This window comes from Hemitrygon akajei, chromosome 8, assembly GCF_048418815.1.
Source record: "Hemitrygon akajei chromosome 8, sHemAka1.3, whole genome shotgun sequence".
Classification (NCBI taxonomy): domain Eukaryota; kingdom Metazoa; phylum Chordata; class Chondrichthyes; order Myliobatiformes; family Dasyatidae; genus Hemitrygon; species Hemitrygon akajei.
In genome coordinates this window covers 102,556,124-102,583,967 of record NC_133131.1, presented here as the reverse complement: position 1 = coordinate 102,583,967, position 27,844 = coordinate 102,556,124, and the positions used below count along the sequence as shown (strand labels likewise).

Below are 27,844 nucleotides of genomic sequence, written 5' to 3'. Positions count from 1 at the left end.
CAAATGCTTCTATGTTTTATGGTCTTATAAACAAAAAGCTTATTAAGTAAAGTAACCTTTCTTAGTGTGGAGTGGCATGACTTTGTGTTCAAAACAGGCATCCCTCCTGTGTTTTGGGGTTTTATTTTTGATGAAGGAAGTTGTGCAGAGTATTTTTAGGGAGGGAGATGTAGGAGTCAACTTCTAATTTTCTCTGAACATTTATTCAGTGTTGTTTTATATGTGTTTGTAGAGTCCTAACTCAAGTTACTTGTTTTCTGAATTTGATATTGACTAAAACTTTGTATTAAAGATCTGCTTTTTCTTGTTTGGTGAAACCTGTTAATTGCGAGACTTGCTATATAGGCATTGAGTAACCAGCAACACAAGATGCTCGTGGAACTCAGCAGGCTAGGCAGCATCTACGGAGGAAATGGACTGTCAACATTCCAGGCAACACCTTTCATGTGGACTGAATCTCATTCCTCCACAACTGCCCCCTGACCTGCTGAATATTTCTTCATCACTGCCAATTCCAGTATTTGAAGTCACTTGAAGCTCCTGCTGAGTTCTGTCACCATGGCACAGAAATTGGGACTGTTGTCACACAATCCAACAACCAAAGTTCACATGGTGTTGTCTGTGTGGGATTTGAATTCTTCTTGTGACTGAGTAGGTTGCTCTGATTTTCTTCCCCACCTCTCCTCACCACATCCAAAGATGGGTCAACAAGTTAATTGGCTGTTGTAAAGAGCCATAGTGTAATGAGTGATAGAACTGGAGACGGGAGCGGGAGTTGACGGTCATATGAGAGAGAATATTAAAGCTCAGTCTTGTACCAAATGAGCTTTTTTAGGATGAATAACTAATGTTAAAATAATTTTAGCTTTATTGGTACTTTTAAATTAAACTGAATTATAATTTGTAATCTGTGTCTTTGACAGATCACTACAGAATTAAATATCCAAAGAATATGGTTAATTAATATTGAATTTCCCATATAGGCTACTCATTCAACTAAACTGATTATATGCAGTAATTCCATTCAAATACAGAATCCAACCATTTCCATCTTAATCTGATACTTGCAGTACACTTCCAAAAATATTTTGGAGTGTAAAATAATAGATAAGTAATTTTTCTTTAGAAAACTTGAGTGAAATATGGATTGTGTTGAACTACAGCTTTGTACACATTATGTTCTTAACATCTCTCTATTCTGCTTTCTTCATATATTTTACTCATTCCACTTGCAGGGTGGAGCTGATCAAAAGATGCCTCTTATTGTCTCAAGAGTAAACCCAGGATCACCTGTGAGTAAAGACTCTTAATTTCATAAGTCTGTTTGTTTTGTACCTAAGTAACAAAGTATTTCCAACTTCTGCTTGTTGTTAAAAGCCCAATACATATGGAGCTAGAGGATACTAATTGAACACTTCTCATTGGTATCTGCTGGGGAGATGAATGCAGATGATGGAGAATTAGGGGAGAGGTATGCTGATATTCTGGAACTTGTCTCAGGAAGGGGGTTGTGTAAGAGATATTCTGTCTCTGTCTTATGAATTTGATTGAGGTTTTTTTTAATTGAAGTAACAGAAAATCCATGAGTACAGGCAATAGGTATGGTCTGTATGGACTCAAGCAAGGGCTTTGATAAGATTTTGCATGGTAGGCTGTTAAATCAGAGTTAACGTGCATGAAATCCAGGGAGAACTAGCTAATTGGATATATAATTGGTGTGATTGTAGAAGGTTGTTTTTCAGATTGGAGTTGGTGCAGGGTGCATTGTTATTTGTCATCTATAAAAATGAATTGAATGAGAATCTACAAGGTATTAGTAGTAAATTTGCTAAATATGTAGTGTTGTTGAGAGTGAAGATAGTTATCAAGATTTACAGAGGGACTTAGATCAGCTGCATAAGTGGGCTGAGGAATGGCAAATGCAGTTCGTGTGAGGTGTTCCATTTTGGGAATGGTAGAACTTGCATTGTGAATAGTGGCCCTGGCGAATGCTGTAGAACAGAGGAACCTGGGAGTACAAGTATCTGGTTCCCTGAAAACGGCATCACAGGTGCTGATGAAAGCTTTTGACACACTGACCTTAACCGGTCAGGGCAATAGGTATAGAAGTTGGGATGCTATGTTGCAATTGCACAGCATGTTACGTGACGTCGCTTTGCAATATTGTGTTAGTTTTGGTCACTCTGCTATAGGATAGATGCCATTAAACTGAAAAGTTGCTGGGACTTGAGGAACTGAATTATGGAGAGAGATTTAGCAGATTGGTTCCTTATTTTTTGGAATGTAGGATAATGACAGTGGTCTTACAGAGATTTATAAAAACCATGTTGAACATAGATAGGATCTATGTGCATTGTCTTTTACCCAGTATTCAGGAATCAAGAACTAAAAGGGATCAATTTAAGATTCAAAAAGAACCCAAGGGGCAACATTTTCACCCAGAGAGTGGAAAGTCGTTAAGGTATTGATAATGTTTTGGGTACTTAGACAGATTTTTTTAAAAATTGGATAGGTATTTGGACAGGAAAGGAATAGAGGGTTATGGGCTGAGTGCAGGTCGGTGGGATTAGGTGAGAGTAAGCGTTCAGTATGGACTAGAATGGCCGAGATGGCCTGTTTCCGTGCTGTAATTGTTATATGGTTATATTAGATAGGAAAAGTTTAGAGGGAAATGGTCCAAATGTGGGTGTAGTAGCAAAAAAATCGATCCAAAATCAAAACAAAGCAATTGCTGCCTGCCTTCATACTTGCATGACATGCTGACAGCTCCAATGATTGCTCTAAAGAGTCAAATTCCTTGTTTTGATTCTTTATTGGCAATTAGAAGACATATGATTGTTTATTGAGTGCTGTCAGACAGACAGACATACTTTATTGATTCCGAGGGAAATTGGGTTTTGTTACAGTCGCACCAACCAAGAATAGTGTAGAAATATAGCAACAGAAAACCATAAATAATTAAATAATAATAAGTAAATTATTCCAAGTGGAAATAAGTCCAGGACCAGCCTATTGGCTCAGGGTGTCTGACACTCCGAGGGAGGAGTTGTAAAGTTTGATGGCCACAGGCAGGAATGACTTCCTATGACGCTCAGTGTTGCATCTCGGTGGAATGAGTCTCTGGCTGAATGTACTCCTGTGCCTAACCAGTACATTATGAACTCAGCAGTCTGCGAAGTTGTGACCTCCCCCGTCCCAAGCTACAAACTGACATGAAATAAGCATGAATACGTAACTTGTTCCTTTCACCTTTACCACATAATAAACACAGAGCACGGAATACACGACTCCACAGTCTAGACCCCTAGTTATTATATAATTGCAACTGTATGCTACTAAGACATAGAAGACAAGAAATCTCAGCAAGTTATGCAGCATTCATCTTGATCAGAGGTTACTAGCACTTATCATAGCCTCAACCCTCTGCCTCTTGTAAAAAATAGATCTTGATTATAGGTCAATCCAAATAGTTAGTCTTGCTCTTAATATGTATTTGTTGTACAAATCCTTTTCTGTCTGGAAAAAATTAAATGATTCTTCCCATTATCCATGAGCTTCATAGTGATGTGTTTAATCACAATAGCTCCTTGGAGGAAATTGCGTTTTATACTTGACCCTTTCTAACATCCCTGTGGCTGTGGCATATACTCTTTGATCCACAAAAATAAGTTTGACATGTATTAGACCTGCTTCTATCTGTGGTAAGCATAGTGAAGTCTTCAGAAGGAACAGAAGATTGGGTGTTAACGTTTCTCTATGGCATCTCTCAACTCGTGTTCAGCTCCAACAAAGTTTGTTGCTTTATCAGATTGTAGTTCACAAACCTGTCCTCATCTTGCTATGAAGTGTTGAAATGCATTAACAAAGGAATCTGTATCTAAAAGAGATGTCACTTCAATGTGAACAGCTCGTATAGCTAGACAGGTAAATATGACCCCATACCTCTTCACTGTACTCCTCCTGCTCTTCACCTCAAAAGGTCCAAAGTAATCCATTCCCACATGTGTGAACTGAGGTTCATCTGGAGAGACTCTGTCCAGAGGTGGATATGCTACGCGCTGAAATGCAGGAACTGTTTGACAAGAAATACGCTTAGAAAGGATTCTTATAGCCATACTAGCACTGGGAATGCAATATTTATGGCGCAATATTGATAATATGTTAGAACCACCATGTCCTACTTCTTGTACATGTTTCAGAATGAGATCTGAGATATCAACATCTTTTGCCAGTATTACAGGATGCTTAAACTCTTCAAGCATTTCTGCCCTACTATGCCGTCCACCAGCTCTCAATACTCCATCTTCGAGTACTGGATTAAACTTGAAAATATGGCTATTTCTTTTCACATTATCTCCCTTCCACAAACTCTTGAATTCATTTGGAAATCTGTCTTTGACAAAACCCAACAATCTCCAATTCAAACTTTCTGAGCTCGTCCACCAAGAGACAACCTTAGCCAATTTGACCTTTTGCCTTCTCCATATTTTTCTCCAAAAAATAATCTTTGTTCTAGTTGCTTTCTTTTCCAACTAAGAATTAAGAACAAGTTCTTAAACCTAAGAATCCAAGCTGAGAAGTGATAGATAATGTGTCACTGCATCCAACTCTTCTTCAATCTGCATGACATTCATGGTAACAGTCTTCTTGACTTCTGGATCATCTAGCGAAAGTCCTTCAAAACAATTGGGATTCATAGGCCATTCACTTTCAGGCCAAAGAAGATATTGAAGACTTATTCTTCAGAAAAGCCTTCACCTTCACTCCACTGGAGGTCACATTTGCAGGGTTGATTGTAGTATTCACATACTTCCATTGGGATATCTGTGAGACTTTTAAGTATTTCTGAAACTCTGTTACCAACAAAAATTTGGAAGTTTCATTTCTAATATGCTTCAGCATAGAAGTATTATCAGTAGGAAACACTGAGTCCTGAAGCTGCATATGCAACACCTTCCACAATGTGTCCATATAACTTGCCATCTTAGCAACAATGAGCTCCATATGAGGGATGAAACCAACTTCTATGGAGCTATCCTAGATTTTCCTGTAACAAAAGCACTGTACCCGTGTGAACATATGCCAATAGGCAAGTCACCACTCTGTAGCATGTTCAGTTGTATCTGAAAAATGGTGTAACTGTGCAGTCCCTGTCCAGGAATTTCAACAAAAAACAATGGTTTCAAACTTCTAGTTATCTTGAAGTCTTTCAATTGACAAAGTTCTTCTAGCCATCTTGTCCACTCATGAGCAACTGATGCTGGTATAGCATCATCTCAACCAAGTCCTCTCTTGCATAGGTCTCATAGGATCTTCCTAGCAGATAATCCTACTGGACTCAAAATTCCTAAAGGGTCATAGATGTAAAGAGGATCTGCTCTAATTTTAGTACCTCCATGATTCTGCCTGGAGGACGGCTTTCCTCTTTCATAACTTCAGGATGTTCAAAGATGCTTTTAAGTCAACAATGGACATTCAAAGAATTGCCATTGTAGGAAACATAACAATTAATCTCTTTTAAGCTGCCAAAAGTAACAATGTAACATTGACAGAGCGATCTATCTTGGTGGTGTTAAATAAATGATAAATACTGATTAGGACAACCATATAATTATTTCAGAAAAGATAAAGATAAATCTATAACCTAAATGCTACAATATTACCTCTGGTCTTAGAAACCTCTGCTGTGAGGAGAAGTTTATTATCTGCTATGTCTTTGCCTCCATAATTTTACTTTCCTACATCTAACTCACCAGGCAACCACACAAAATGTTGGAGGAACTCAGCAAGCCAGGCAGCATTTATGGAAAAGAATACAGTCAACATTTCAAGCCAAGACCCTTCATCAAGCCTGCTGAGTTCCTCCAGCATTTTGTGTGTGTTGCTTGAATTTCCAGCATCTGCACATTTTCTCTTGTTTGTTATTGGTTTAACTCACCAGGTGCTGATTCTCAAGCCCTTTTTTCAGACCAAGGCCCTGGTTTTCTTGTACTGGACCTTCAGTTCCCATGCCTCCCTGAAAATTACTGAGTTTACCAGAAAATTCATTTTTTGCGTTCATCAGAAATGTGGATTAAAAATGTGTGGGAGAATATCATCTGATAGTCCACGAAATCAGCTAGTTCAGCAGCACCAAAGTCTGGGATGTGCCATATAATGAAACTTAATTGTGACTGAAATTGTCACATTTCTTTTGTTGTAACTGAGTATGAATCTGGGAATCCCACCCAATACCAGCATGGTTGTACTTTTACCACAAAAGTCTGTAATAGTTTAAAAAATAGTTCATCAACAGCTTAAAAGATAGATAGTAATGGATAATAATTGTTGGTTTTGCCTGCCATTGCCACATTTTTTAAGTAAAAGTTGAATTGATATCCTGTACCAACAAAGGATGGGGTTGTCTTCCGGGGGAATACTTGAAGGTTTACTTGGGTGAAGTTGTTCTGATGATAAATAACTACTAAATGAATTTTCTTCCATTTGGGATTAATATCTAAAGCTTTCTTGTGCTGGATTAAGTAACAGTAATTGAAATCAGCTTGCTCAATTGATCTGCATGGAAATGCTTGAGCTGATAAATGTTCAATTTTGTTCCAAAAGAGGTGGGCATTTTATTTTGCTTTCAAAACAGGTGATTTGGGACAAAATTCCCCAGAGTAAAAGCAATATATTTCAGAGTAAAAGTTAATATTTCAGCATTGCTGTTGCAAAATAGGTTTAGTGAATTAAAAATTAACAGATTAGTTCCTACTACATAAACTAAGAAGGAGAACATAGGTTGCTGTGGTCATAAATTAGTTTGATGAACATAATTCCAAAAACTTTTGCTTTTGTTTGTGATATTTTAATGTTTGTTGTGTAGGCTGACATTTATACACCCAAACTGAATGAAGGGGATCAAATCTTGTTGATCAATGGCAGAGATATCTCTGAACATACACATGACCAAGTTGTTATGTTTATAAAAGCAAGCAGAGAATCACACTCCAGAGAACTAGTACTTCTCGTCAAACGTGAAGGTAACTAATTGTTGAACTTTTTATAAATGTTTGCTTTACTTGAATAGTCTTTATTTCTTCCTGAAAGAATTTTTCATGTTTTCATGCAGAAGACAGTTTACACCAATAAGAATTCAAGTAGTAAGAGTAGGCTGATTGGCCCCTTGAGCCTAATCTGCCATTTTTAAAATCATGGCTGATCCAGTCTCGACATGAACATATTCCCTATTAAAGGATGTGGATACTCGTCAGAAATTGCATTTCTTCTTAATTTCCATTACTTTTATCCTTCCCGGAGCCAGGCTTTACTTAAGATGTATAATCTAACAGCAGTTTTTGCTATTTACTTTGAGGTATATCTGAAGGTCATTTTCCCTGCCTCAGCAGAGTTGTCTGATCGTATAATTTACTCCTAATAATCATGATTTGTAGTAGAATTCTAAAGGAATAAAAAATTTAACCATTGATGCTAAGATATTAAAAATGGCTACTGAGTCAGAAAACAGAGAAAAAGTAACTGTGTTGCCAAATGGTGCTAAGTGACCAATTGAAATCAATTATGGTTTTGGGTGCTTCGGGTGAAAAAATGCCTCAAATCTTCAAAATAGCATTTCTAACCCCTTCTTTCCACCAGTTTTACTGATCCATCAGTTGCAGTGTCTGGAAATCTTCTGCCATCCTTCAATGGTGCCTAGGTCAGAATCATTCTCTGCATGATCCCAGTGCTGCCTCTAGCCAGCTGTAACTTCAGTCACAATGCTCATCACCTTTTGAAGGTGCAGTTTAACCTCAATCTTTGAAAGTTTGTTTTAACAGATATAAGCCAAGCATTTCACTTTAGTCCCCAGTTAATGTATCTGCACATTCATCCGAGGAGACTTGCACAAATATGTTAACATTCAATTTTTTTGTTTGCATTGTTTTCTGAAATTACTCTAAACATAATGACTTCTGGAGTTTAAGATGTGTTCTTCAGTAAAATTTTTATAAAACATTTAATTCAAAACTTTCATTTAGTTTTGAACTGCAGAAATGCTAGGTGTAGTCATTTTTATTATTGACATAGAATCCAAGTAAAAATGTAAAAGTCTATTTTGATTTTTGAGTGAGCCTCGTGATATTAGTTAACACGATTTTACAATTTATTGGTGCTTGCTTGATATAAAATTTAAATATTTTGCTCTGAACATTTAGTCTTGTCATTTTATGATCACACCAGTGTTTATATCTTCTAAAATCATTAAATAATAGGATTTTTATAAGTTACTAGAATAATACAATTCTGTAGGACAAGAGCAGTATGGCCTGTATTCCTGCCACCCTTCTTGGAAAGAGCAATTTGTCATCCAATTCTCCAATTCTTAACCCTTGAACAAGTATTATTATGGTTTCTGTATTCACACCTAGCTTTGCTATGTTTTAAATAATTCTAAACGGTTATTTCTGCTTATATACAAGATTTGTATCCAAGTCACCTATCAGTAAACTCCAAATGGAGAATTGTGCCTTTCTGCAATAAAACCAGAAGAATCAAAATGAGGTTTATTGTCAGTGACATGTGTCATGAAGTGTTGTTTTATGAGAGCAGTACAGTGCAATACATAAAATATACTATAAATGACAATAAGAAATATATAAAAGATTAAATTAGTAGTGCAAAAAGAGTTGAGGCTGTATTCATGGGATCATTGTTCGTTCAAAAATCTGATGGTGGAGGGGAAGATGATGTTCCTAAAACATTGAATGTGTGTCTTCAAGCTCATGTACCTCCTCTGATGGTAGTAATGAGAAGAGGACATGTGGGAGTCCTTTAAAAATAGATTCTGCTTTTTTGAGGCATCTCCTTTTGAAAATCTGGTAATATTAGGAAAGTTAGTGTCTAAGATGGAACTGGTTGAGTTTGTAACCCTCTGCAGCTTTTTCCAGTCCTCTGTAGTGTCCCTTCCATACTAGATGATGATGCAACCAGTTAGAATGTTCTCCATGGTACATCTGTAGAAATTTGCTGGAGTCTTTGATGAGATAATAAATCTTCTCAAACTCCTAATGAAATATAGCCACTGGCATGCCCTCTTCATAATAGCATCAAAATGTTTGGCCCAGGATATACCTTCTGTTAAGATCTTCCAAGATCTGGGAAAGGAAGAAGACAGGTTAGTTTTCAGCAGCACAAAAGTTGGGTAGGAATACTTGAACAAGATAGACTGAGACCAAATGAACTGATGTAACAGCTAGTATAGCTCCTTTGTATAAGGTGTTGCTAATAGCAAGCCTACCAGGGCAAACCCAGCAGGTCAGAAAATAGTAATAGAAGAAAAACTGAGCTCAAATGATGAATGGCAGTTTTTAATGTTGGAGGAATCATAACAGATTTCAGATGACTAATTTGCCCAGGCAGAAGCTGAGATGTTGGGCCTCATTTTAATAATGCAAGAGGCCATAGACAGGTCAGGATGGTGGAAGATCTCGGACCTGAAGTATTTCTCTTTCTACAGATTCTCCCTGATGATCTGAGTATTTGCAACATGTATATATTATTTCAGGCTTCCAACACCTGCATCTTTTGTTATTTTTCAACAGCTACTTTCTAAGTCTTTGAATTGTTTTAGGCTGCTTTTTTTGAAATGTGCATAAAGTTGGCAGGTGACGGAGCAGGGCATTGCCTTCATACTCTGGAGACCTGAGAGCTGATCTAAACAAGGTCTACCATTAATTAGTACAAGTTTTTGTTAGGCCTTTTGAATAGCCCATGATTTCCTTTAGGAGTAACTAATTACATTCCAGAATGCTAGAAGGTGAAGATGTGAGGCAAACATATGAGATGTTGATCAACTTCTATTCTCTTGTCACTTGCTCACCCAATAATAAACTATATAGGGATTATACAAGGTTCATTCTTCTATTGATATCTGCACATACTCTATCTATATAACATTTATATCAACATTACAAATTGCAACAGCAATTTTATGTGTCTAACAAAAAAATTTTCATTGCTGCTTCTCTACAAGTTACAAGCAGTCATTTAGAGGGAAAAATGGAAGATGGAACAGCTTTTCAATATTCTCCCAGTAATTCCATATTACCCTCTTGTGCTGAATATGGTGAATCATTGGAAGAATCAATGACTCAGCTTCGACAAGGACTTGAAACTGGAGCAGTACTAAATCAGTTTGACGTAAGTTTGTTCAGTCTACTTTAACTCTGGTGATTTCTACATTTGCACTGTATTTATTCTGTGTCAGTATATTCAAATATAAAGCAGTGCTGCTTGATATTTATTTCCTTTTTTCTTTCATATTTCATTAACTGGGTGATGAATATAGATTTCATCAAGTTATGACTGGTCACTTTAAGGAAACCTCGATGTGAATGTTATAAAGTGATCTAAGAAAGTCTTGGTATTGAGATAGTTTGTAACTTTAGGAATAATAAAAACATTGCAGCACTGATCACTAGTCTTTCACCTTTTCCAATATGGCAAACTTTTGTTATACAGGGAGATGTTCAGTTTCATTCTCAATGTATGGATCTGTTCTTTGCCTTGTGGGTTAAGTAAGTGGAATTGATTTTTGAAGCAAATTATCAAACATTTTTTATGTGATAAAAGTTCTGCTATGGCCCCAATTTGTATATCACTGAAGTATAACAATTCGCAATTTTCCTGGGATTAAATAAAAAGTGTTTAGATAAACTAAAGGAGAAGCAGCGAAGTATTAAAATACCATATATTCTGGAGTATAAGCCGACCCCCCCCCCCCCCCCCCCATTTTCAAGGTTAAAAAAGTGCCATTCTCATGTTACCTTTGTATAAGCCGACCCCTTTTGTAGAGGTTTTTGATTTAACCAGAAAAGATCACAAGATCTCACATGCCAGTACTCAGGTTTGCAGGATTCGGAACCGGGAAATTTTGTGAACCAGTACCTGCTAAGAAAACAGGCCTACACATTGTATAGCGTTATAAGTGAATTCTTAATAAATAAATCAGAGAGGGAAATCTTGGATTAGGTTTCCAATGGTAAAGAATCCTCAGAATTGTAACCCCCGCGAAACCATTTAGCGCCCATCGTAATCTCGTTAAAACATAGTACGGGGTGATGGGATCAGTACATCTACTCAGTATTGAGTTTGCGACCGCCATGTACAAAAGATTAAAACGAATGCTATATGATGCAGGCTTCAAGTTGAAGGTTGTTGATTTTGCTAAAGGAACGAATAATTCTGCAGCTGCTAAGAAGTTTAGTGTAAACGAGAAACAAGTGAGAGAGTGGAGAAAGGCAGAGGACATGCTGAGGGAAATGTCAAAGACGAAATGTGCAAACCACAGGAAATCATGCCAGTGGCCAGAACTGGAAGAACAAATTTTAGAGTGCGTGGATCACCAGCGATCGTCCAGATACATTGTTACCAGAGAAATGATTCGAGTTCAAGCGTTGAAATGGGCCAAAAAACACTGTGAGGTCAGCGAAAATTTCAAAGCTACGCGAAGTTGGTGCACCCAATTTATGAAGAGACGTGATTTTGTGTTGAGACAAAAAACAAAGATTGCTCAGAAAATTCCCGCGGGGTGTTGTTTACATTCAAGAATGCTGCTGGGTGGATGAAGTGGGTTAAAGAGGTGTGGTGTCAACGTCCCGAAGTTTTCGGGAAAGAAAAGTCGCTACTTGTCTGGGACGTCTTCAAAGCGCACATCAGGTGAGAGAAAAGCAGCATTGAAAGCTGAAAATATGGACATTGCAGTCATCCCCGGTGGTTTGATCTCCGTGTTCCAGCCACTAGATGTAAGTTTAAACAAATCATTCAAAGAATTCATGTTACGACAGTGGAACGAATTTGAGTCAAAAACAGCCAATAAATACGATCTGTCTTCCGTGTATTTGTTTTTTTCCAAAGTTGGCACCCTGTGTATAAGCCGACCCCTAATTTTAGGACCAAAATTTGGGGCCAAATTCTTGGCTTATACACCAAAATTTACAGTAATTGGATTTCTGTGTCCATCAGAAGAATACGATAGAGATTTACCTGTAGGGAGAGATGTGCCCATTGAAGAGTCAGTACTAAATTTATGAACAAGAGAGTCTCAGTATGAGTTTTCCTCCCCTATTTTTCTTGTTCCTCATTTCAGAGAATGGCACATGAATTATTAAGAGGTAACGTTGTGATGTTCTGTATGAAGATAAAGATTGCATCTGTCACTTGGCTTGAAATTGAGAAAAGAAAATGGTAAAATATCAACAGTGGCTAATTGAAGCAATTGTTTTTCACTTTCATTTTCTAGCAATTGTACAGAAAAAAACCTGGTTTCGTCATCTCATGTGCAAAAATGACGAAGAATGTAGACAGAAACAGATATAAAGATGTATTACCCTGTGAGTTCTTTGCTTATTTCCTTAGCTTATTTCTGCAAATAATATCTTTAACATTCAGAACATTCAAAAATGTGGGACCTGCCTAAAACTTAAAAAAGAAGACCTTGAATACTGGAACACCTGTTCACTATACTAAAAAAAAAGCCTGTTTAACAACCTCTTAAAAAAATGTAAACCTTGTAGGTGTTTCCAACCTTTTATGCTGTTGACCAATACCATTAAGCAAAGGGTCTGTGGACCCCAGGTTGGGAACCACTGCTCTACAGATTATTTCTCCTTCCCATCTGAATATGACTACACCACTTCAGCCATTATGAATCTGATATGGGTTCAGCAGGAAAATTTCCCAGCTTGAGAGCAAAGAAAGGTAAGAAAGAGACTTCAGATGCTGCAATTGAGAGTGAAAATAACAAACCTATTGGAGGAACTCCCAATTTAAGAGCCAGGAAAGTTCAGCAGTGTAGCTTAGACTAGTCAGCTGGGCAGAAGGTGCCACTAAGGCTGAAGCGTATATTAACACTGGAAGCAGAACTTCCAAGGAGAATGCCAGCTTCACTGGGGAAATCTGGCCCACTGTTGCACGAGTTAATAAAATGGCATGGTCAACGGTTTAATTTGCAATGCATTAGAAATTTGCCATTGAACCGAAACTGAATTTTCAATAATAATGATGTAGAGAGGTTTTAAGAGCAACAACTTGGAGATCTTAATCTCAATCTTTCCCTTTATTAAAAACAGATGATGTCACAAGGGTTGTATTAAATGGAACAGAAGATTATGTTAATGCCAGTTATGTAAATGTAAGTATTCACCTTGATGCTATTGAGGGGGGAAAAAATATCAATATGGTCCAGAAGGGCTTGGTAAATGCTGAAAGAAGAAATCTTTTTGAGTGCAATAGGGTGAGTATAAGTGGTCTGTCTGACTTATCATCTATTTGGAATTGTCATTTTGGCACTGGAATAGTTCCTGAATTAAATTGAAGTAAAGTGAGTGTGTGTGTGTGTGTGTGAGTGTGAGTGTGTGTGTGAGTGTGAGTGTGAGTGTGAGTGTGAGTGTGTGTGTGTGTGTGTGTGTGTGTGTGTGTGTGTGTGTGTGTGTGTGTGTGTGCCATCTGTTGCACCAATGAACAGAAAGAGGCTAACCCATGACCATCCTGCCAGCATGCAATCAAAATAAATACTGTGTCATCTTTCAAAGATAAATGAATATTAGTGGTAATTGCATTGAAGCCCTGAAAAATCAGACGTATAGAATTTCAAGTGCATTTGAAGTTCTGTATTGCTCCAAGTGAATTTTTCAGTGCTTTATGACAAGAATTCAGAAAGAAAACTAGTAGAATCTTTCAATGGCCTATTTTAAGCAATTGAATGCAGAATTTGGAAATGAAAATCTTTTTCCTTTAAATATTAGCTTCATGGGAAATAACTATATGATAAAATATTATTTGGAATAATGGTTTACAGTACTATCTTTGGGTGGGTATGTGCAAGGGAAAGGATCAAATGCTGTTCTGGGGGAAATGTAGTTTATAAATCTAAGCCCAAAAGAAAATTCATGTTCAAATCTAATGATTTCAAATGGAATTGGAAATATGTAGGGACTGCTCATGACAATTTGTTTTAAATAAAAGCAGGAAATACACTGGAGTTACTCTGTAGATGAGCTGGTGTCTGTGAAGAGAGAGAAGCAGAGCCAATATCCCATTCATCAAAATTTTAACATTCTCTCTCTACAGGTGGTCTTTCCCATAACTTTCTGGGTGGGTTTTTTTGAAGATGTTGCAATCTAACCATTTTAATTTCTTACTGTTAATGTTAACCAAGTGTGTAACCAATAATTTAGTGAATTTGGAGCAGATTTTGGAGTAGCAGTTTGAATATTTTGTGCAGTATAAACTGAGAAATCAAATTAACTGGAAATTATTTAATGTTGTTTCCTTGTCAGTCTATCATCCTGGACATCACTGCCTGTAACTGAGATAAAGTTTTTAACAACCTTACCATGGATAGTCAGATTCTTTTATCTGGGCATTCATTACAAGCAAACAAATGAGAACTGATATTTTATAACAATTCAGTGTTTTGTAGCATCATTCACCCTAATCCTCTGTTGATGTTATATATTTTTGCCTCACTTCATTAAGTTACCTTCTTGGTAAATTGTTTCTTTATTGTCACATGTACCAATGTAGAGTGACAAATCGTGTTGCATACTGTTCATGTAGATCAATTCATTTCAACTGTGCATTGAGGTAGTGCAATATAAAGCAATAACAAAATGCGGAATAAAGTGTTACAGTTATAAAGAAATTACAGGGCAAGGTAATAACCTGGTAGATTGTGAGGTCTAGTATCCATCTTACTGTACAAGGGAACCATTCAATAGTCTTATAACAGTGGGATAGAGGCAGTCCTTGAGCCCTGTGATATGTGTTTTCATGCTTGCTAAATCAAGCTGTCACGCTTCCAGATAGGATACTTTTTAAAGTACTTTGGTGAAAGTTGATGAGGGTCAAATATGACATGCGAAATTTCTTTAGATTTCAGACTAACTGCAGGCACCGATGAGCTTTCATGGCCATGTCAGTCAGTGTAGTTGGACCAGGACAAGCTATTGGTGAGGTTCTCCAGGACAAAATCAGAATCAGGTTTATCACTGACATGTGTAATGAAATTTGATGTTTTGTGGAAGCAGTACAGTGCAAGACAAAAATGTTGTAATTTACAAAAATAAATGTTGTAAAAGAGGATTAATGAGTTTTGTTCATGACCATTGAGAAATCCAATGGTGGAAGTGAAGAAGCTGTGGATTTTCACGTTCCTGTACCTCCTCCCTGATGATAGCAACATTAAGACAGCACTCCGGGATCGTGGGTGTTTTAATGATGGATGCTGCCTTCTTAAGGCACTGCCTCCAGAAGATATCCTTGATGATGGGGAGAGATGTGCTCACGATAGAAATGGCTGAGTTTACAACCCTCTGCAGCATCTTACAATCCTGTGAATTGGAGCTTCCATACCAGGCTGTGATGCATCCATTCAGAATACTCTTCACCATGCATCTGTAGAAATTTTCAAGAGTCTTTGGTGATAAACAAATCTCCTCAATCCTAATAGCCCTCTCATGGTTTCCTATCTATTCACCAGTTCTGCTACCATTTAACAAGAATAAAGTAAGGACAGTGGTTGCAAGATTATAGCAAGCAAAAATATTTGATGATGCATGAAGAATGTTGACTGGTTCCATCTGTCTCTATTGCATATTTAAGATCTGTTAATTGGGGCTCAGTCTTTTAGTAAAATATTGAAAGTTAGTTTCTGAGGGTGGTGGGGGAAGAGCACTTTCTTTTAAGTTTTAGCTCTGAAAAAAAAACATGCTTACCAAATAAATGTAAAAATTGGGATAAATGTATCATGATAGCATTGCAAAATAAGCTGCTTCACTGTAATGTTTACCTTCTGTTTCTTCTGCAGATGGAAATCTGTTGTACCTCTATTCTAAATAAGTATATTGCAGCCCAAGGTCCACTTTCACATACTTGCTCACATTTTTGGCAAACTGTCTGGGAGCAAGGATCATCGTTAATTGTCATGTTAACAACATTGACAGAAAGAGGACGGGTAAATGTTATAATTTTTCCCAAGCTGGTGTCATGTAAAGTATGGTGTTCTACTTTATTGTGGTGACCTCCAAAAAGAGCATTATTCAATTAGTTATTGAAAACGATAGAAACAATCATTTTGACCAGCTGTAAATCTAAGTCTGTTCAAAGCAAGTCATAACTAATGTGAATTTGTTTCATTCTTGAGAAGAAACTATAACTGGTTAGATTAGATGGCAGCTATTGGTGTAATCTATATTTTGATGCATGATGACTAGCTAAGTAGATTAATAACTGACATTTCTGGCCATGCTACTTATTACATAAACTATAGTTGAACAATGAAATTGATAGTAACTATTTCTTGGTAGAGAATTTTGTTTTAACATTTCTGTACTTTCAAAAGTTAGAAGTAAATGTCTTCATTTTTGTTTCAGATTTCTTTGAGAATAGCTTTGCTCTGTTTTAGATTACTTTTGTTCTTTTTGTTCTGACAGGTAAAATGCCACCAATATTGGCCAGATCCTTCAGAAGTGTGCACGTATGGCAATTTTCAGGTGATGTGTCACTCAGAAGATTGTAGCATCGCATATGTTTTCAGGGAAATGACACTAACTAATTTGGAGGTTGGTGTCACTTTTTCTTTGATTATTTTAAAGTCACATTTCTTTTTGCCTATATATTTCATAATGCATAATTTCAAAAAGTGAACTCCTGTCATAGAATAAAAATTGAAAACATTGTGAATTGTAAATAAAAACAACAAATGTCATAAGTGTACAACAGATCAGGGAATCTTGTGTGTAAGAAAGGCAGTTTAGAGTGTTTAAAATTGGTGGCCTTTGACTGACTGAAAACTAAAAAACCTTGGTCAGTTTGATCAGCATCAGTTCATTGTCATTTTTTTATCAAAAAATAATGTAACTTGTCTTTTAAAAAATCTTAATGTTACAATGTATGATCTTGTACTGATCCTGAAAAAAAAATGTGTTTGAATATACGGAAGTAGAAGCAGTGCTTTTGCCAGAAATGAAAGGAATTCATTTTATGAATTAAAAAGATGCTGAAAATCTGATGTTGAAACCCGAAATAAAATCTGTAAATGCTGCAGATCAGAATCTGTAGGAAGATATGCCCTTAGGTATGAACTCTTAATTTGTGAATTGTACATTTAGACCATAAGACCATGAGATATAGGAACAGAATTAAGCTATTTAATCCATCGAGTCTGCTTCCCCATTTCATCACGGTTGATCCAATTTTCCTTACAGCCCCATTCTCCTGTCTTCTCCCCAAATCTCCTCACGCTCTGACAAATCAAGAATCTATCAACCTCTGCCTTATGTATATGTAAAGACTTAGCCTCCACAGCTGCATGTGGCAAAGAATTCCAGATTCACCACTCTCCCTGGCTAAAAAAATTCTTCTTCATCTCTGTTCTAAAAGGATGCCCCTCTATTCTGAAGCTGTGTCCTCTGGTGTTAGACTCTTCATTCATACTAAGTATCCCCTCCACATCCACCCTATCAAGGCCTTTCATCAAAGTTGCCTTACAGGTAGATAGGGTAGTTAAGAAAGCTTATGGAGTGTTAACTTTCATAAGTCGAGGGATAGAGTTTAAGAGTCGCGGGGTAATGATGCAGCTCTATAAAACTCTGGTTCGGCCACACTTGGAGTACTGTGTCCAGTTCTGGTTGCCCCACTATAGGGAGGATGTGGAAGCATTGGAAAGGGTACAGATGAGATTTACCAGGATGCTGCTTGGTTTAGAGAGTATGCATTATGATCACAGATCAATGGAGCTAGGGCTTTACTCTCTGGAGCGAAGGAGGATGACAGGAGACATGATAGAGGTATACAAGATATTAAGAGAAGCAGATAGAGTGGACAGCCAGCACCTCTTCCCCAGGGCACCACTGTTCAATACAAGAGGACATGGCCTTAAGTTAAGGGGTGGAAAGTTCAAGGGGGATATTAGAGGAAGATCTTTACTCAGAGAGTGGTTGGTGCGTGGTATGCATTGCCTGAGTCAGTGGTGGAGGCAAATACACTAGTGAAATTTAAGAGACTACTAGACATGGAGGAATTTAAGGTGGGGGGTTATATGGGAGGCGGGGTTTAAGGGTCGGACCAACATTGTGGGCCAAAGGGCCAGTACTGTGCTGTATTGTTCTATGTTCTATCATTTGATAGGTTTCAATTTGTAAAATGTTCAAGTTAGCTTTCAAGATTTGATTTAATTTTGTATAAGGATTAGAGGGGAGAAGAGGAAAATAATGTTTTGTTCTAAATTGCAAGGGTTGGAAACTAAGCCTGAAAGTCTGGATTAAAATTAATGAGCCATTACTATCTTGTCTGTGCATGAAGAAAATGGGAATTGGGATTAACGCAAGTTTCATTTTAAACCAATAGGTTGACTGTATACCTTTTGTGCTAAATTTCTGTAATTTTGTGAGCAGGTCAGTCGATCTTAATATTGAAATTTTCAGAGATAAGGTATGATAATGAAACGTCGTATGAAGAATACTTAGTACAAAATTATTAGTAGTATCAGTACAATATAGACTAGAAGCAATAGATGAACCCTGAGATTCACAGTCTGCCGAGGGCTAGATCTGTGACATTCATGATAGTCGATTCAGAAATCTACAAGATGACCAAGTATGACCTACAGAAGGCTACCTTAAGAGTGAAAGAACAATTCTGAGTGGGGTTAGAAATGGAATCAGATGCACATCAGCTCTGGCAGGATTTGCAGGCCATCAGTTCCTACAAGGTGAAACCTATCATCATAAGTGGCTGTCATGATTCACTCTCAGATGAGCTCAACACCTTTTATGCACACTATGAAAGAGAGAATAAACTACACCCATGCGAGTCCCTGCAGTGTCTGGTGACTGTGTTATCTGTCTCAGAGGCAAAAGTCAGAACATCTTTCAAGAGGGTGAACCCTCCTCGCAAGGCATCATGCCTGAATGGTGCTATCTGGAGCGCATTCAAAACCTTTGCCAACCAGCTGGCTAGAGTGATAAAGGACATCTTCAATCTCACACTGCTGCAGTCAGAAGTTTCTGACTGCTTTAAAAGGGCATGAATCATACCAAGAAGAGCAGGGTGAGCTACCTCAATGACTATTGCCCACTTGCACTCACATCTACTATGCAGTGCTTTAAGAGATTGATCATAGCTAGAATTAACTTTTGCAGAGTCAGGACCTGGACCAACTGCAGTTTGCCTACCATCTTCTGATCGCCAAAGTACAAATGAAGCTGAAATGAAACTATGTACCACCCAATCAGCGACTGAGGTACAATGTGACCTACCTGAAAGACAAACAGCTCAGAGATTTTCCCTCAAACTTTCCAACAGGTTCCAGGCACTTGAAGACTTTAATATCAAAGATGAATGGACGCTGTCAAACAGGAAATAAATGAAATGTGAGGAAGCGCTGGGAAAAAGGACATTTGAGCATCAGAGTTGGATTACACCAGAAACGATGGAAACAATAAACAAGAGGAGAATATTGAAAGAAAAGTACAATACAAAGCGGAGGCACAGAGAGAATATAACAGAATGCATGGGGAAGTAAGGAGAAACATCAAGAGGGACAGAAGAGAGTACATTAACATCCTTGCATCCCAAGCAAATGGGAAGATGAAGGAACTATATAAGATACTACCAAGAAACTAGCTGGCAAATTCAACCAGGTCAATACCCAAGCGAAGGATAAAGTTGTTAATGTCCTATCTAAAGAAAATGAAAAGCTCCATTGGACACAATACTTCAGTGAGCTTCTCAACAGACCACCTCGTCTGGAATCTTCTTTAGAGTTGAATATTTGGGTCTTTATTCCCTAGAACGTATAAGATTGTACGGAGATTTGATAGAAGTATACAAGTTATGAGGGGTATAGGTAGGGTTAATGCAAGCAGGCTTATTCCACTGAGGTTGGGTGAGACTACAGCTAGAGGTCATGTGTTAAGGTGAAAGGTGAAATGCATGAGGGGGAACTTGTTCATTCAGAGGGTAGCGAGTGTGGGAATGAGCTGCCAGCACAAATGGTGGATGTGGGGGTTGTTCTCAATATTTAAGAGAAATTTGGATAGGTACATGGATGGCAGGGCTATGGAGGGATATGGTCTGGGTGCAGTTTGATGGGACTAAGCAGATTAGATGGGCTGAAGGGCCTTTATCGCTACTGTAATGTCTTGTGACTCTAGGTAGAGACTTGTAAACTCAGCCAGTTCCATCATGGTAGTAGACTCATTACTGTCAAGGACAGCTTCAAAAGGCAATGCCTCAAAAGCATGGCATCCATTATTAAGGAACCCCTCCCCCCACCACCATCACCCAGGATAAGCCCTCTTCTCATTGCTACCATCAGAAAGGTTGCACAGGTGTCTGAAGACACACACTCAACGTTTCAGGAACGGTTTCCTCTCCTGATGTCTGAATGAACACAATTCTTGGACATTTTTGCTCTCTGCACTACTTAATTATTTTATGCATGTTTCTTAATATAGTTAACAGTAGATTTTATGTATTGCACTGTACTGTTGCTACAGATTAGCAAATTTCATGACATCTGTCAGTGATAAGAAACCTGATTCTGAACCAATACGAAAAAGTATGCTGTCTTTCCCATCCAGTTGCTTGGATTCTTTTTAATACTTATGATTTATCACATTTCCTTCAAAATTCCTTCTTCTCTGGAAGTTCATACAATTTTGATTTATTTCTGACTTTCCAGAAATAGTAGCCTTTCTGGTTAAGACCACGTTGCATGCATTTCTACAGGATTGTGTAGAAATCTGTCAGCTACACTATGGGACTGTAACAATTTACTTCAGCTTAAAGAGTCACACCTGCCTTGTATCTCCATCCTCACATTAGTCCATCACCTTGCCTGAGGTAATTCTGTGGAGATAGTCTGTAATTAGAAACATAGAAAATAGGTGCAGGAGTAGGCCATTCGGCCCTTTGAGCCTGCACCACCATTCAGTATGATCATGGCTGATCATCCAACTCAGAGCCCTGTACCTGCTTTCTCTCCATACCCCCTGATCCCTTTAGCCACAAGGGCCATATCTAATTTCCTCTTAAATATAGCCAATGAACCGGCCTCAACTGTTACCTGTGGCAGAGAATTCCACAGATTCACCACTCTCTGTGTGAAGAAGTTTTTCCTCAGCATATGAAACTTAAATAAATAATAACAGTAATAGTTAAGTAATGGTTTGTTTTTTGTAAATCTCCCTAGTCACTTATCCAAGCTGTACATTAAAGTGTATAGTGTTAATAACAATTTACAGGCCATAAATTGATATTCCAAAAGTAAAGTCTGACTGGAAATTTGAAATAAAATGGAAAATGCAGGAGATGAGTAATTCTTGATGAGAGGAACTGAGATAACATTTAAAATTGTTGCTGTTTTGTCATAATGCATTTTCTTGAAGATTCCTTAAAGGGACATTGGTCTATGGCTGCATTAGTAGCAAGATCAATTCTTGTCTTGCCTCTGGAATTCAAACCTTTTAAGTTTGGAATAAGTTTACAGCAAACCCTTCAGCTGAGTCTCTTCCCAAAACCCAAACTGATTAGATATTAGATCTTCAGCCAGTGTAGAAACACTGAGCATTATTATCTACACACAAGAGGTTCTGGAGAAGATGACAATCTGAGGGAGCACAACAAAATGCTGGAGGAACTCATCAAGTTAAGCATTAATGAAGGGGAATAAACAGTCAACATTTTGGGTCGTAATCCTTCATCAGGACTCTGATTTTTTTTATTTAACTGGCTTGGTGTCCTTTCTTAATATCCATGTTTCCATTTTGCTTTCATCACATATAAGTTCAGAGTGTTTATAGTTTCATGGATGTCAAAAGTTTCATTATAACTCTTTTGTTAGTTCCTGCTGGTTCCTTGGCTGCTTACCAGGTTTGTAATACAAGTCTCTTTCAATTGGCTTGAACCTTGTGTTTCCACAGTTCTTGGGCAGACCATTCATATATAGTAGTTGTTGCTTAAGACTGATTGCTTATTTCACTAAAAATGTTGTGTTAACTATGTTTTCCTCTCCTACTCGTACTGATCTGTGATGGAGGATGAGGGGTGACCTGATAGAGGTGTAAGTGATAATGAGAGGCATTAGTCGTGTGGATAGTCAGAGGCTTTTTCCCAGGGCTGAAATGGCTAGCACAAGAGGGCATAGTTTTAAGGTGCTTGGAAACAGGTACAGAGGAGTTGTCAGGGGTAGATTTTTTACGCAGAGAGTGGTGAGTGTATGGAATGGGCTGCCGGCAGCGGTGGTGGAGGCAGAAATGATAAGGTCTTTTAAGAAACTCCTGGATGGAATCATGGAGCTTAGAAAAATAGAGGGCTATGGGTAAGCCTAGGTAGTTCTAAGGTAAGGACATGTTCGGCAAAGCTTTGTGGGCTGAAGGCCCTGTACTGTGCTGTAGGTTTTCTATGTTTCTATGATATAAAGTGCAGCTGTTTCTTCCACACAAACTTTGATTTTTCTTGTGGCAAAATAGTATCCTTGGATTTCTAATAGGCAAAACACCATTGTAATAGACATAGGAGAAGAATTAGGCCATTCAGCCCATCGAGTTTGCTCTGTCATTCCATCATGGCTGATCCCAGATCCCACTCCCCACTCAACCCCATACAACTGTCTTCTTGCCATATCCTTTGATGCCCTGACTGATCAGGAAACTATCAACTTCCACTTTAAATATGCACATGCACTTGTCCTCCACTGCGGTCTGTGGCAGAGCATTCCACAGATTTACTACTCTCTGGCTGAAAAGAATTCTTCTTACCTCTGTTCTAAAGGGTCGCCCCTCAATCTTGAGGCTGCCTTGTAGTTCTGGATATGCCCACCATAGGAAACATTCTCTCTATATCAACCTACCTAGTCCTTTCAACAGTCAGTAGGTTTCAAAGTATTCTTCTGAATTCCTGTGAAAAGCTGCCAAACACTCCTTCATTCCTGGAATCATCCTCATGAATCTCCTCGGACTCTCTCCAATGGCAACACATCCTTTCGAGATATGGGGCCCAATACTCCAAGTGTGGCCTGACTAGTGTCTTATAACGGCTCAGCAATATCTCCTTGCTTTTATATTCTATTCCTCTTGAAATAAATGCCAGCATTGCATTTGCATTCTTTACCACAGATTCAACCTGTAAATTAACCTTTTGGGAGTCTTACACAAGGACTTCAAAGTCCCTCTGCACCTCTGATATTTTGAACCTTCTCCCCATTTTGATAATAGTCTGCACTATTGTTCCTTTTGCCAAAATGCATTATCATACGTTTCCCAATACTGTATTCCATCTGCCACATTTTTGCCCATTCTTCCAATCTGCCTAAGCCCTGCTGCAATCGCATTGCTTCCTCAGCACAGCCTACCCCTTCACCTATCTTTGTGACATCTGCAAACTTTACCACAAAGCCAACAATTCCATTATCCAAGTCATTGACAAACAATGTGAAAAGCAGCGGTCCCAATACTGACCCCTGAGGAACACCACTAGTCACTGGTAGCCAACCAGAAAAGATCTCTTTTATTCCCATTCGCTGCGTCCTGCCTGTCAGCCATTCCACTATCCATGCCAGTAATGCCATAGGATTCTATCTTGTTAAGCAGCCTCGTGTGGCACCTTATTAAATGCCTTCTGAAAATCCAAGTAAGTGACATCAACTGCCTCTCCTATGTCCACCCTGCTTGTTACATCCTCAAAGGACTCTAACAGATTTGTCAGGCATGATTTCCCATTACAGAAACCATGCTGACTTTGACTTATTTTATCATTAGTCTCCAAATACCTTGGAACCTCATCCTTAAATTGTCATGCTTTCCCATAATTTGTTATTTATTGTGTGGAATTTAATTTGCTCCATATGTAACATTAAGAAATAGCTGAGACCACTGAAAACACCTAAGACCCAGGATCTCCTATCATCCCAGCTATAATACTGAAGTCCTCTGTCCAGAACTAGCTGCATCACTATCCAAGTCATTTTATTACAAGTTCAAGAGTGACATTTATCAGCCAACATGGATAATTGCCCAGGAATATCCTGTTCACTAAAAAGCAGGATAATTCCAATCTAACTGCCAGCCAAACTCTTTATTTTCAATCATCATAATATTATAAAGTGGCGCATTTCAATAACCTGCTTGATGATGCCCAGTTTTTATTTTACCCTGGATTACCACACTGCCTTGATCTAATTATGAGGCCAAAGAGCTGATTGTTAACAAGACTGAATTTGAATGGGGAAGAGTAGTGGATCCATGTAAAATGGTCAATGTGCATCAAGAAATAATTTCAGTAATCAGACATAATTTGCAGAAAGGAAGATGGCGTAGTTGTTTTCCATCATCCTAGCTGCAGGATATCACTGAGTAAGTTCCTCAAAGCAGTGTCCTGGGCTCAGCATTCAGCTGCTTTATCAATGACCTTTCTGTAATAAGGTGAGAAACAGAGTGTTGATTGCATAATGTTCAATCCCATTTGTAATTCCACAACAATGAAGCCTTTTGATGCCTACGTGCAGCAAAACCTAGACAACATTCAGGCATAGCTGATAAGTGCTGGCCAATGACTATAAAGTTTAACCATCTCCTGTTGACATTCCGTGGCAGAGTTCTCCACTATCAGTCTCCGCAGGGGAGGGGGGGGTGGCATCAGTTTTTGAAGCTTCACTGGACCAGCCACATAAATAGAGTAGCAGCAAGAATAGGTTGGAGGCTGGGTATATCCTGCAGTGAATGACTTGCCTCCTGACCACATGAAACCTTTCTAACATCATCAAGGCATAAGTTAAGAGTCTTGGTGGAATACTCTCCACTTAATTGGTGGAGTGCAATGGCAACTACACTCTGAAAGTTTGACATCAAAGCACTCTTAAGCGTTCGTTCCACCGCATGTACCTTCTACCAAATACTAAGATTATCCAAGGGCATTTCACAAACAAAAGCAACCACTGTGTAGTAATATTACCAACTGCAGGATTCCCTGCAAGTTGCACACAATCCTGATTTTCATATATCACCAGTCCTTCATCTTGACTGGGCTTTAAACCTGGAACTTTCTAATAAACAGCATGTGAGGCTACCTTCAAAAAAGTATCTCAGCACCATGCTCTCGAGCAGCATGATATCTGCAATAAATGCTGGCTTGTACTGCTCACTTCTACTTCCTACTCAAGATCCACAAACCTGACTGTCTGGGTAGGCACAATGTCTCTGCCTGCTCCAACCCCACTGAACTTGTGTCTACATACCTCGACTCTGTTCTATCCCCCTTTAGTTCACTCACTTCCCACTTACCTCTGTGACACCTATTTTTTCACTAACTTTCAATTCTTTGGTCCTGATCGCCTCATTTTCACCGTGGATGTCCAGCCCCTATATACTTCTATCCCCCATCAAGAAGGAGTTAAAGCTCTCTGCTTCTTTCTCAATTAAAGAACCAACCAGTTCCCCTCTATCACCACCCTCCTCCATCTGGCAGAACTGATCCTCGCTCTCAGCAATTTTTTTCCTTCAGCTCCTTCTACTGTCTTCAGACGTGAGGGGTAGCCATGGGCCCCAACTATGCCTACCCTTTCATTGACAGCATTGAACAGTCCATGTTCCAAGCCTTCCCCGATAAAGCTCCCCAACTCTTCTTCCACTACATTGACGACTGTATTGGTGCTGATTCGTGCACTTATGTTGAGCTTGTCAATTTCATCAACTTTGCCTCTAACTTCCACCTTGCCCTTAAATTCTTCATTAGATCTGGAAAAGTTTGCATCAGAACTAGATAGTTCTGCAGTAGGTAATTCATCTTTAACACTGGTTCCATTACAGTGTAAGAGCATAAGAAATAGGAAGAGGAGTAGGCCATCATCCCATTGAGCCTGTCCTGCCACTCAACAAAATCATGTCTGACCTGGCCGTGGTCTCAGTTCCACCTACCTGCCTTTCTCCTATCTTTGACATAAAATATATTTAATGAGGTAACCTCTACTGCTCCCCAGCCAGCGATTTCCACAGACTCACTACTTTTGTGTGTGAAAAAGTAGTTTCTTATCTCCATCCTAAATCTATTTCCCCAATTCTTGAGCCTTTGTCCCTTAGTTCTAGTCTCACTTACCATTAGAAATAGCTTTCCTACCTCTAATCTATCCCTTTCATAATATCACTTTATCCTTCTCTCCACAAGCATTGACTAATCAGTTAAACATATACAACATTCTTCTTTTGGTTTATTTACCTACAAAATCCTGACCCTGCTTTTACATCCCAAAATGGCTTTCAAAGATGGTGCTGGTGGCACACAGCATCACTTTGTGGGCTGCTCACAAAACTTATAGATATACCTCCTCTGAACTACTATCTCTACAATATGTAGCTTGTTTTTTGCCTTTAAGTAACGTACTTAACTAACATTCCACAACCTATGAACTCACTTTCAAGAACTAGTCATTTCATGTTCTTGATATTTATTGCTCATTTATTTTTTATGATTATTTTTCTTTTTTATTTGCACAATTTGTCCACTTTTGCTCATTGGTTGTTTGTCTGTCTTGTGTTCAGTTTTTCATTGATTCTGTTGTTTCTGTGTATTAACTGTAAAAGTCCGGAATAAACTGGTGACATATATGTACTTTGATAATAAATTTACTTTAAATTTTGAATGTTTGTTTTCCTCTCTCTAACTGCCCTTATTAATCTTACGAACCATTCAAATGGTCTATCCGCTCAGTAATGTTGGTCTTGTCTATCAGAGAGATTCCTTTTGTTTTGTTGTCCCTCTCCCACCCTCTCTGTAATTTAAAACTTTGCAAGAGCAATGTCTGTGATGCGAGTGGTGAATAAGAGAATCAAAATGAAGAAAAGGATGGTTCCAAAGTTGGCCATGGCTAGAATCAACTCCTACCTCAGGACCCGGACCCACTGTGATTTACCTATTGCCACATAGGTCTATGGCAGACACTATCTCCATGGCTCTCCTTGCGGCCTTGGATCACCTGGACAATTAAAATACCTATGCCAGGATGCTGTTTGTTGACTATAGTTCAACATTTAGCACCATCATTCCTACAGTCCTGATTGAAAAGCTACAGAAGGTGGACCTCTGTATCTGGATCTTGAACTTCCTAACCAGAAGACTACAGTTTGTATGGATTGGTAATAACATCTTCACCTCGCTGACTATCAACACTAGTGCACCTCAGAAATGTGTGCTTAGCCTACTGCTTTGCACTCTCTACACATATGACTGAGTGGCTGGGCACCACTCAAATGCCATCTATAAATTTGCTAACGATGCAACTATTGTTGGCAGAATTTCAGATGGTGATGAAAGGGTGTTGAGGAGTGAGATGTATCAGCTAGTTGAGTGGTGTCACAGTAACAACCTTGCACTCAAGACCAAAGAACTGACTGTGGACTTCAGAAAGGGTAAGGTGAGGGTACACATACCAGAGTTCATAAATGGCTCAGAAGTGGAGCAAGTGGGCAAATTCAAGATTTTGGGTGTCAATATCTCTGAGGACCTAACTGTGTCCCAACATATCGATGCAGCTATAAAGAAAGCAAGACAGTGTCTATATTTCATTAGGAGATTGAGGAGATTTGGGGTTTGTCACCCAAAACACTCAAACTTCTACAGATGAACTGTGGAGAGCATTCTGATTGGCTACACCACTGTCTGATATAGGTGGGGGGGGGGGGGTGCTACTGCACAGGATCAAAGTAAGCTGCAGAATGTCGTAAAATTGATCAGCTCAATCATGGGTACTAGCCTCTGTACTATCCAAGACATCTTCAAGGAGCAGTGCTTAGGTAGGTGGAGTCCATCA

At 38.5% G+C, this 27,844-nt stretch overlaps 1 protein-coding gene across 2 annotated transcripts in view; it reads left to right on the top strand.

Moving 5' to 3' along the window:
- The window catches only part of LOC140732121 (tyrosine-protein phosphatase non-receptor type 3-like), a 132,090-nt gene that overhangs the window by 72,005 nt on the left and 32,241 nt on the right, over window positions 1–27,844 (top strand). For both annotated transcript variants that reach the window (XM_073054294.1, XM_073054295.1), the window contains 7 exons: window positions 1,236–1,292; window positions 6,866–7,022; window positions 10,013–10,179; window positions 12,281–12,371; window positions 13,110–13,171; window positions 15,848–15,994; window positions 16,473–16,601. In XM_073054294.1, the coding sequence (XP_072910395.1) occupies window positions 1,236–1,292; window positions 6,866–7,022; window positions 10,013–10,179; window positions 12,281–12,371; window positions 13,110–13,171; window positions 15,848–15,994; window positions 16,473–16,601 (810 nt within the window). The remainder of the gene's footprint in view (window positions 1–1,235; window positions 1,293–6,865; window positions 7,023–10,012; window positions 10,180–12,280; window positions 12,372–13,109; window positions 13,172–15,847; window positions 15,995–16,472; window positions 16,602–27,844) is intronic.